The sequence below is a fragment of the Pelophylax lessonae genome (genome assembly GCF_965119305.1).
Source record: "Pelophylax lessonae genome assembly, chromosome: 4".
NCBI classification, from domain to species: Eukaryota; Metazoa; Chordata; class Amphibia; order Anura; family Ranidae; genus Pelophylax; species Pelophylax lessonae.
The window spans coordinates 636,872,470-636,884,648 of NC_138771.1; the positions used below are offsets into that span (position 1 = coordinate 636,872,470).

At 45.8% G+C, this 12,179-nt stretch overlaps 1 protein-coding gene and 1 long non-coding RNA gene across 2 annotated transcripts in view; one reads left to right on the forward strand and one right to left on the reverse strand.

Annotated features, from left to right (window-relative positions):
* The window catches only part of LOC309552384, an 879,384-nt gene that overhangs the window by 17,194 nt on the left and 850,011 nt on the right, over positions 1-12,179 (forward strand). The gene's annotated exons all lie outside the window — the stretch shown is intronic.
* On the reverse strand, positions 9,772-10,716 carry LOC309554710 (olfactory receptor 10A3-like; the record flags this gene model as incomplete). Its single annotated transcript, XM_082256413.1, has 1 exon — positions 9,772-10,716. One exon carries the CDS (start codon positions 10,714-10,716, stop codon positions 9,772-9,774), a length of 945 nt encoding a protein of 314 aa, XP_082112539.1.

Here is a 12,179-nt window from a genome sequence, read left to right on the forward strand (position 1 = left end):
TGGCTACTTTATAGCTGGGATATTTTACGCCATTTGTACAGGTGCCTCTGCAGATTCATCTGAGATCCCTTCTCAGGCAGGATGTCCTTTACTAGCCATGGCTTCTTGACAGGAACAAATACACTGACCAGGAAGGCAACATCTCTCCCCTAGGTCCGGTCTTTTCCCCTGCCTCGTGGTGACTGACGTTGCCCAGCCAGACAAGATGGTGTCCTTCCTTTCTCCATTCCCATACAGACTGCTATGGGGCTGTTTAGTAAAGGGGACAACATGTCCCATGATCCTTTGCTGTAGCCTGCAGTGTCTTTAACAATTGGCTTCCTTCCTCCTGCCAATGAGGATGTAGGGGAGGGAGCAAAACGGACGGCTCTGTCCCTGCAAGCGCCACTCGCATATTACAGTGAAGGGGAGAAGGAGGGACGAGAAATCCCCCGCAGGAGCAGACAGACTTTGTGTCCCTCAGAGTCTGTGTAAAGTCTGGTGGCAGCCGGCGGGAGATGCGGGCCCGTGGGGCCCTGCTACATGTGTAACGGTTAATGTTGGACGAGGGATTATGAATGCTTCCAGAAATTCTAGCAGTCAGTAATCATGAACTGATATATGCCTGTGCTTTAAAGTAAACTTGGGCATTGCCCATGCAAAGCTGTAGGCAGGTGTTTGGCTGCTGACCTGAAGATGGCACTATGTCACTTTTTCAAGCTAGCAAGAACTCCTTGTCCCCTGTTATGGGCTTCGGGCAGCCATCTTGGGGGGAGTGGCGTCTCCTATCAGATCCTGAAAACCTGTGAGACTTGGATGACCAGTTTTTAAACAGAAATGCCTAAACAGTGCTTTCTGCATCATTCCAGCAGTATAAGTGCCTTGTTAAGGGACATTACCTTTCTGCTTGAAAAAAGTATGTAACCTTTAACCACTTGCCGACTGCCTAACGCCGATCTACGTCGGCAGTCAGCCCCTCACAGGCAAAGTGACGTAGGGCTACGTTGCTTGCTTGTGAGGGTCTAGGGAGCGAGCGCGTGCCCCCAGAGGCGCGCTCCCGCGTGGTCACGGACCCCCCCGCGCGTGTGACCAGCGGACCCGATGTCCGCCGGTCACTCGGCGATCGGCGGGGGAGAGGGAGAATGTCAGGCAGCTTGTGTAAACAAGCTGCCTGTCATTCTCCTCGCTGTAAAGACACTGATAAAACGGATCTAGTATGTAGATCCGTTGATCAGTGTCCTTACAGCTCAAGCCACAGCCAATCACAGTAGAAAGCACGCCCCTAGGGATACACACAGCCCCTCCCTTCCAAATAAAGTTAACCCCTTCACAACCAGTGTATTTTTACAGTATCAGTGCATATGTATAGCACTGATTACTGTAGAAATGTCACTGGTAACCCCAAAAGTGTCACAAATGTCAGTCAAGGGTCCGATCTGTCCGCCCCAATGTCGCAGTACCGCAAACAAAAAAAATCGCAGATTGCCGCCATTACGCGTTAAAAAAAAAAACAACAAAAATGACAAAAATCTTTCCCTTTGTTAGTAAACGCGATAACTTTTGCGCAAACCAATCAAAATACGCTTTTTGCGATTTTTTTTACCAAACATATGTAGCATAAAACAAATTGGCCGAAAATTTAAAAAAATTTTGATTTTTACTTTTTTTTTTGGGGGAATTTCATATAAAAAATGTGAAAAATATTGTTATTTTTGCAAAATTGACGCTCTTTTTTTGTTTATAGCGCGTGATCAAAAAATCGCACAGGTGATCAAATACCACCAAAAGAAAGCTCTGTTTGTGGGAAAAAAAGGACGTCAAATTCGTTTAGGTACAGCGTCGCACGACCGCGCAATTGTCCGTTAAAGTCACGCAGTGCCGAATCGCAAAATACCCCCTGGTCAGGAAGGGGGTAAAATCTTCCGGGGCTTAAGTGGTTAACTTATAAAGTGCCGTTTCTACAAACTATCTTATTAAAAAGTATTAAAGTATGGTTTACGCATCAATCTATGTTGACTCCTCTGAATTCTAGGGTACGCTGATTAAGCCTCGTCCGCAAGGCAAAGAATACTTGTGAGTACAAGAAGTGTGAATTAGTGTGCACAGACAATACTTATTATGAACTTTGATCAGATAGATGGAGTGAGAAACCAGCAATCATGCATGTGATGACAGAGAAATTAATCTGGACTTGGGTGGATACTAAAGACAGAGTGTGCCCTGGAAAGCCCTGCTCGAATAGAAGGCCCAGTTGCAGGGTTCAGCCATGTGAAGCAGCGATGAGGGACCCACCGACAAGCTATTCCATAATGAGCCACTGTATTAGTGACGTCAGTTAGCAATAACGTTAGTTAGCGTCAATCCAGTATAGCGTCAGATTTCCCGCCACATATTTAGTAATACATTTTAACCCTTTGATTGTAAGTGACACACACACTAAACACCTCCATTACTAGTATAGTGTCTGAACGGATTAATATCTTTGATCAGATCAGAACTATACTAGTGTCCCCAATAGTATAGTATAGCAGCCCTCAAATTTTCCACTCGCCTACTCGCATTTTGCGAGTGGAAAATTATGTATGGCGAGCTACTGCCAGGGGAAGAGAGGAGAGGAAAGCCGCCGAAGGATTGGATAATGTCAGCTCTAGCAAAGCTGCAACTTGGGCTTAAACCCCTCCATCAGTCCTGCTGGATAATGTCGGAGCGGCGGATCATCCCGCTCAGCTTTAATTGTAATGGCCGGGCGCTCACCGACACACAGTTCCATCTCCTAGCGCGCCTTCTTTGATAGACAGAACACCTGGCCAACCAGGACGTGTTCTGTCTATCAAAGAAGCCGGGCTAGGAGGCGGGACTGTGTATGTCAGCGAGCGCCCGCCAATTACAATTAAAGCTGAGCGGGATGATCCGCCGCTCCGACATTATCCAGCAGGACTGATGGAGGGGTTCAAGCCCAAGTTGGAAAAATCGGCAGTACACCCATACAAGGTAGGGTGGGATGGATGGATGGATGGCTGCTCTGGCTGGGCGTCTGTGTCATGGGAGGTGGAGGGGCGCTGCCAGGAGTGTTTCTGTGACAGGAGAGAGCGGGATGTGCTCTCTCTGTCTTCTCGCCGGGCTTCACACACTCCTGTCAGATCGGGACTTCTCCCCTGAGTCAGAGTGGAGGTGGAGCGGAGGAGAAGACAATTAATTCCTAAAGCTTTGCACGGACAGCTCGGGAGAGATGCGGCTGCAGAAGGGGAAGAAGATTGCGGCTCAGGAAGGACACTGCATGTCAGATTGGGACTATACAGAGTTGGTTATCCCCTCTCCTCCGAGTCAAAGCAATGTGGAAAGGGGGCGGGTAAAAAACTCTGTATAGTCCCGATCGGACATGCAGTGTCCTTCCTGAGCTGCAATCTTCTTCCCCTTCTGCTTCTGCAGCCGCATCTCTCCCGCCAGCTGTCCGTGCAAAGCTTTAGGAATAGGAATCGGCTTCTCCTCCGCTCTGAGTCTGACATATGAAGAGGAGGATCACAGAGCGATGTATCTGGTATCACAGGTGCTGAATCTGAGGTCTGTGACATGCTGGAGGAAAGGGTGAACTACACTGGGGTACAAATCTTATCCTGTCACCTCCCAAATTCCCATCTCAGCACAATCCCCCCCTCCCTCCTAGCACAACCCCCCATCTCAGCACAGTCCCCCCTCCTAGCACAACCCCCCCATCTCAACACAGTCCCCCCCCCCTCCTAGCACAACCCCCCCCCATCTCAGCACAGTCCCCCCCCCTCCTAGCACAACCCCCCCATCTCAGCACAGCCCCCCCCTTCTAGCACAACCCCCCCATCTCAGCACAGTCCCCCCCTCCCTCCTAGCACAACCCCCCATCTCAGCACAGTCCCCCCTCCTAGCACAACCCCCCCCATCTCAGCACAGTCCCCCCCCTCCTAGCACAACCCCCCCCCATCTCAGCACAGTCCCCCCCCCTCCTAGCACAACCCCCCCATCTCAGCACAGTCCCCCCCCTTCTAGCACAACCCCCCCATCTCAGCACAGTCCCCCCCCTCCTAGCACAACCCCCCCCATCTCAGCACAGTCCCCCCCCCCTCCTAGCACAACCCCCCCCATCTCAGAACAATCCCCTCCTCCTAGCACAACCCCCCCATCTCAGCACAGTCCCCCCCCCTCCTAGCACAGCCCCCCCATCTCAGCACAGTCCCCCCCCTCCTAGCACAATCCCCCCATCTCAGCACAGTCCCCCCCATCTCAGCACAATCCCCCCCCTCCTAGCACAACCCCCCCATCTCAGCACAGTCCCCCCCATCTCAGCACAATCCCCCCATCTCAGCACAATCCCCCCCCTCCTAGCACAACCCCCCCGCCTCTCAGCACAGCCCCCCCCTCCTAGCACAATCCCCCCATCTCAGCACAGTCCCTCCCCTCCTAGCACAACCCCCCCATCTCAGCACAATCCCCCCTCCTAGCACAACCACCCCATCTCAGCACAGTCCCCCCCCCCCCTCTTAGCACAACCCCCCTCCCATATTGATCCCACCTAGAAGTAATCATCTTCTCCCCACCCCTCATGCTACAAATTCTCTTATTCCAACCCCCCCCCCCCCCAGGGACAATCCCCCAAAAAGTATTTGTACTAGGAGGGGTGGGGAGAAGATGATTACTTCTAAGTGGGATCGATATGGGGGGGGGGGGGGGAGCGGGGTTGTGCTGGGATGGGGAATTTGAGAGGTGACAATATAAGATTTCTTCTAGCAGGGGAATTGGGGGGGGGGGGGGGAGGGTGCTAGGAGGAGTGATTCGTGCTGGGGGGTGAGGATTTGTGCCAGGAGTGGGGATTTGGGGATCGCCCTTATAGAGATTATTGGAATGGGGTGGGGGGATGGATTTGTGCCAGAACAGGAAGTCTTGGGGCTGTTAAAAAGGGGTATTGGGGGGGGGGGGGTTGTGTCAGTAGGAATAATGGGTTTTTTTGTGCTAGGGGGGAAATTTTGATGGGGGGAGGATTTGACGGGTAGGATTTGTTCTAGGAGGTGAAATTTGGGGGGGTGGGGGTTACTAGGATGGTGATTTGGGGGTTCCAGACCCTTGATGGGCACTGATTAGGCTGCACTGATGGGCACTGAAAACGTTATTAATATTTATTTTTGTAACTTCTGCATTAATGCAAAAACATTTAACAGTATAATTTTATGGCGTGTTTAGGGGCGGAATTAGGGGCGGGGCAGGGTAGGAGTTGGGTGGGGCAACTGGTGGCGAGTAACCCTTAAGGCCTGGCTAGTAGCTCAGGACTTTAAATTTTGAGCCCTGTAGTATAGTATAGTATAGTATAGTATAGTATAGTATAGTATAGTATAGTTTTCCCAAAACGCAGCATTAGCAGGATCAGCCTGCCTGATGAGAGCGTTGGGAAAGCCTCACTGTCATAATCATGCTCAGTATTCAAACCTGTAGAGATCAGCGGCAACGTGACAGATAGCTCTGACGACGGAGTAGTGGTCCCTGCTAAGGTCAGGCGTACCTGACCCCGTTCTTCTGTTGCTGGGGTGCAACAATCACAGGGTTCTTGTATGCAGCAGAGTGTCAGTACTAGTGCCGCTCAACCTTCTGGTGAACTGGAAAGCACCAGAGACCTAGTACATCCTGGTCATAGTCAAACCAGCACTGCAGTAACACTTGGTTACTGTTCCGTATGAGTCCCATAAGTGCATTTCAAGCTAGTGCAGTGGCTAGCACAGGTAGTGTCCTGCAGCCACCAGTAATTCGAAGACAGGCCCGTAGAGCCCATGGTGTCATTCCTGATGTGTGTGCAAATCTTGATTAGAAGCCCACCACTTCTGCAGCGCCCATACTTCCCCCATTCACTGGCCATTCAGGAATTCAGGTGGAAACAGCCGATTTTACTCCCCTTGGTTTTTATGAGCTATTTTTCATGGAAGATCTGTACAGATCTATTGTGGACCAAAGCAATTTATATGCCAATCAATTTATCACCGCAAATCCAAATTTGACCCTTGCCAGAGAATTTGCATTAAAACGTATCACTGTTTCTGGGTTTAGAACCTTTCTGGGCCTATCCCTCATCATGGGCATTACTAAAAAGAGTGAGTTGTAGTCATATTGGTCCACTGACTCAATTCACCATATGCCTGTTCTCTGCTGCCATGGCCAGGACTAGATACCAGCAAATCTTGCGGTTCATGCATTTTAATGACAAGGAAGTCTGTCGTCCTCGGGTGACCCTGGATATGACCGCCTCCACAAAATTCGGCCCCTTGTAAATCACTTCAACCAAAAATTTGCGGCCTTGTATACGCCCCAACAAGCTGTCTACGTTGATGATTCCCTGATTAAATTTTCTGGCAGCCATGTTTTTAAACAGTTTCTCCCCAGCAAGCGTGCCAGATATGGGGTGAAGATGTATAACCTCTGTGACAGGGCAACAGGCTATGCATGTCGTTTCTGGATTTACTAGGGAAAAGATAGCAGTGTGGAGCCCCCCGACTGCCCAGGGAGCAGCGGCAAGATTGTTTGGGACTTGGTGTCCCCCCTATTCGTAAAGGGATACCATTTATATGTGGACAATTATTACACAAGCGTGCCACTTTTTAGTCACCTTTTAGATTCTGGAATTGGTGTATGTGGCACCGTACAACCTAATCACCGGGGCTTCCCTCAACGGCTTTCCGACTTAGACAGGGGGAGAGAGCCTGCTTGAAGTCTGATAAATTGCTTGCAGTGAAGTGGAGGTACACACGGAGTGTTTACGTTCTGTCTTCCGTTACAACGGACTGGTGTTTTTGAGAAGCCCCTCTGTGTCAACGAATATAACCTTAACATAGGAGGGGTGGACTTACAGTGTGACCAGATGATGGCGCTGTACTTAATTGCCCATAAGGCCAGATGCTGGTACAAAAATGTATCTGTATACCTATTCCAATTGCCTCTGCTGAATGCTTATGTATAACCATACAAAGCGTCAGGAAGAAGTGGATCCTTCCTAAAATTCCAGGAAGAGATCATAACAGCCCTTCTGTTTTCAGAAGGTGCTGTGACTCAAATTCACAATCCAGATGCAGGGACTTGGCTGCTTGAGAGGCATTTTCCAGATGTCCTCCCTGGTACCCATACCCCAAGAGCACCCCAAAGAAGATGTTGTGTCTGTAGAAAACGCAGATATAGGCGTGGCAACCCTTTTTTTTCCCCTCCTGTCCTGACCAACCTGGTCTCTGCATCGGTGACTGTTTCCGTCGCTACCACACACTAGTGGAATAGTAGTATTACAATAGTATTAATAGTAATAATAATAGTATTAATAGTAGTACAGGGTACAGCATGGCACAGTCTAGGGCACACTTTCACACAGGGTCTCGAAAGATGTTAGCTATCGCATTTTGAGAGACCCTTGCCTGGAACGTTTAAAGTTTTTTAAAATAACAAAAAGTTAAAAAAAAATAAAAAATAAAAAAAAATTAAAAAATAAGAAAGCCAAGAATAGTTGTCGTTTCATTGAGTTAATTTTCTGTTCTTACTTTTTTACTGTACTTTATAATATACTGCTACACTTTAATGTTTTATTGCTACTGTGTTTTATTGCTAACCAACCATTGTTTGCTTTGCAGGCACCCCCATCAGCTGCAGCACTGATTTTTTTATCCAGCAAGCAACAGCATTTGCTCTCAGCATAAACGTAAATCAATGATTGCAGCGCTGTAGATGATTTCACCACTGCAGTTAAAAAAAGAGCACACTGTATATGGGGATGGGGTGGACATAGAGGGCAGATCTACCCTATTATTTGCCATATATTTTTTAACACTTTTCTTGGCAGAGATTTCTTCATCCACATCGATCGATGTGAATGGAGGAATCTGTCTTGTTCTTTTTTTTTGCCCATCATTAGAAGTGGGTGGATGCTGGGAGGTCTAATGGTAGGCATATCACACACTTTCTGGCAGAGATTTCTTCATCCACATCGATCAATGTGAATGGAGGAATCTATTAAGTTCTCTTTTTTCGTTCAGCCCACAGGCCGAAGAATGAAAAAAAAGAACCTTACATTATATGCCCAACAAGGACCAGCAATATATGGTATGTAGCTGAACTTCGAGTGGTCATACCAGGATGATGTCTGCAGGTTTAGGCATCATCTTGGTATCATTTTTTTACAGCCAGCAATCGTCATTCATGTAAAAGCAATCTTAGTGGCTAATTTGCCACTAGACTGCTTTTACAAGCATTGGAAGGGGACAACCCCCCCTCCCGCCGCCATCCACAGTTTTCTCAGGCTCTCCTGTCCCACCGGGTAACCCGAGACTGCAGCCAGTAGTTCTGTCAGCTGACCCTAGAGCTGATTGGAGGCCAGAATGGCTCCAATCATCTCTATGGCCTAAGATACCGGAAGCTACGAGCATTTCATGACTTCGGTTTCGCCAGATATAAACAGCGACTTTGGGAAATTGGGAAAGCATCTTATCACACCAATCTTGGTGTGGTCAGATGCTTTAAGGGCAGAGGAGAGATCTAGAGTCTAAAAGACCTACATTTTTTCAAAAAAGAATACCTGTCACTACAGTTGCTATCATAGGGGATATTTACATCCCTTTTTATTTTGCAGCTCTCATTTATTTTGGAAAATGAAGAAAGAAAAGGAAACTTTTATTTTCTTTTTTCAATTTTTAAAACTTTGTGACAAAAAGCGAGATCTACAAAATACTCAACATGCCTCTCAGCAAATAGCTTAGGTGTCTACTTTCCGGAAAGGGGTCATTTGTGTGTGGGGGGGGGGGGGGGTTTATGCTATCTTGGCATTTCATGGCCTCCGAAACTGTGATAGGTAGTGAGGAGTGAAATCAACAATTTACGCCCTTAAAAAGTCTGAAGTGATTGGTTTTCGGGGTCCTGTATGTGGCTAGACTGCAAAAAAGTCTCACACATGGGGTATCTCCATACTTAGGAGAAGCAGCAAAATGTATTTTGGGGTGTAATTCCACATATACCCATGGCATGTGTGAGCAATATTTCATTTCAATGACAACTTTGTGTAAAAAAAATATATATATATATTTTTTGTAATTTTCAAACACCTGTGACAAAAAATGTAATATTCAATGGGCTCAACATGCCTCTCAGGAAATTCCTTAGGGTGTCTACTTTAGAAAAAGGGGTAATTTTGCGGGGGGGGGGGGGGGTTGTACTGCCCTGCCATTTTAGCACTTCAAGAAATGAGATAGGCAGCCAGAAAGTAAAAGCTGCGTAAATTCCAGTATATACACCATAGTTTGTAGATGCTATGACTTTTATGCAAACCAATAAATATACGCTTATTGAGATTTTTTATCAAAGACATGTAGCTAAATACATTTTGGCCTAAATGTATTACAAAAATTTAGTTTATTGGATATTTAAAAAAAAAAAAGTAGAAAATGTAATTTTTGCTCATGATTTTCTGTCTTTTTTCAATTATATCGCAAAAAATAAAAACCGCAGATGTGATTAAATACCACCAAAAGAAAGGTCTATTTGTTGAAAAAAGAGGACATACATTTTGTTTGGGTACAGCATTGCATGACTGTGAAATTACCAGTTAAATTCAAACAGTGCCAAATTAATAATAAGCATAGCAGGTGCGCAGACCTAAGAAGTAGGTGCGCAGAGTTCTCATCAATTTCCCGAGAGATAGAAGAGACTGTTAGTTGGTTTAAGGCACCATCTACCAGTAATTAAAATATCAGTTTTAAATGCACTTTATATGGGTCCATTTAATTAAGGAAATTGTTTTCGGTATCTTTATTTTAGTTGCCATGAACCCAAAATGTGAATATATTTTATAATGGCCCCTCTAATATCCTGGTTCCTCAAGCTGTAGATCAGAGGGTTGAAAAATGGTGTCACCAAGATATATATCAAAGACAGGTACTTGTTTGTATTGTTGGAACTGCTTTTTGGTGAAAAAATATATATAGATGCCAAGCTTCCAAAGTAAAGGCAAACTACAGTGAGGTGGGAGCTGCAGGTAGAGAAGGCCTTCTGTCTCCTGATGGAGGATGACATCTTCAGGATGGTGTGGAAGATGAAAATATAGGTGGCAACAATGAATACAAAGGGACAGACAATGAGAGGAGTGGACACTATGGAAGTGACCAGCTTAACCGAAGATATATCTGAACATGAAAGTTCTAAAACAGGTGCAACATCACAGTAGAAATGATTGATTGTATCTGGACCACAGAATTCTAACCTATACAAGAAAACATATATTACAAGAGACAGAGTAAATCCCATTGACCAACATAAAGTGACAATTTGAAGTTGAAGTCCAAATGTCATAATGACAGTATAATGTAATGGCTTGCAAATGGCCAGGTATCGGTCAAAGGACATGGAGATTAAAAGCAGACACTGAGTGATTCCACATACAGCTAGCAGATAAAAATGGAAAAAACATTTGGTAATGGACATTTTTCCACCACCTTCCAGTGTCAACCATAACATACTAGGCTGAATATTGCTGGTGAAGAGGATCTCAGACAAAGACAGTTGGGTCAGAAATATGTACATGGGAGAATGAAGGTTCTTGCTGACCATAACCAAAATGGCTACAAGAGCATTTCCTGTTAGAGCCATAATGTAAATGAGCAGAAGGAGGACAAACAGAAGGATTTTGAGATTATTAAGGTCTCCAAAACCCAGGAGAAGAAATTCTGTGACCGCTGTTTGGTTCTTCTTGACCATCACCTGGAGATCATAACATAAATAGGATTTAAAGCCCAATTTAACCTTTAGGGAATTACCTCTCCACCTCAGTCCTTTGCCATGGCTTGACAAACAAAGTTTTAAAAAATCAATACTCACTCTCTCTACACTCCAGTGCTGCCCTCCATATCTTCATACCGTTGACCCTCTTCTGGGTTGAATGACACTTATTGTAACATACTCCCTGAGGTGGAAATCATCACTTAGCCAGGGCCTACATAGAATAGCGTTCATGCGTCACAAGGTGAGTGATGTTATATGTAGAACTGCAGAATGACTTAGGTCAATACTAGAGGAGAAGTTAAAGGACCCCTGCTTATCACATAAATGGCCAGAAGACACCTAAAAATAAAGTATATATTCTGCAATTTTTTATGTAGCACTGTCCCCTTGTGGGGTTGCTTGTAATTGTATGTTCTTCTGTGCCGCTTTGACCCTGTGAACCATCCAGCCCCCCTGACACTCTAGGTTCGGGCATGTTGTGTATACCTTTAAATGACACACGGACACAATACAGATAGGTTTTAACTCTTTAGCTTTGCTTTACTCAAGAAGAAGGCTTGAAAAGAGTATTAATCAACTAGATGGCCCTGGATAAACAGCCAGGGCTCAGTTGAAATAACACCAAAGAACAGTGAGTAACCAGTTATAATAACATGTAAATACACCAATATACACAAAATCTTAGAGTAAGTGAATGAATCTCTCAGAAAGCTATAAATTGCTATGAGAAAAGCTTTTACTAAAGGTGAACCCGGGCCATCCTATAGTACCTGTATCCTAATGAGAGATGAGGTAATCTAGATACCAGTAGCGTGTCCCCTTTAAGAGCAATTATATAGCAATGTTCAGTATGCAAGGCCTTGCTAAGATCTTCACCAGCATTTGGAGCTCAAAGAACAAATGATTCCCCAATGCAGCACAGTGTGAAACAGGCAATGCAGGATAGCTGGTTGAAGCAGAGCATGATCCCCTCCCTTCAAAGACTGGGCCGGAAGGGCAGTATTCCAACATGATAACGACCCCAAACACACCTCCAAGACGACCACTGCCTTGTTAAAGAAACTGAGGGTAAAGATGATGGACTGGTCAAGCATGTTTCCAGATCTAAACTCTATTTAGCATCTGTGGGGCAACCTCAAACGGAAGGTGGAGGAACGCAAGGTCTCTAACATCCACCAACTCCGTGATCATGGAGGAGTGGAAGAGGACTCCAGTGGTAATCTGTGAAGCTCTGGTGAACTCCATGCCTAAGAGGGTTAGGGCAGTGCTGGAAAATAATGGTGGCCACACAAAATATTGACACTTTGGACCCAATTTGGACATTTTCACTTAGGGGTGTACTCACTTCTGTTGCCAGCGATTTAGACATTAATGGCTGTGTGTTGAGTTATTTTGAGGGGACAGCAAATTTACACTGTTATACAAGCTGTACACTCACT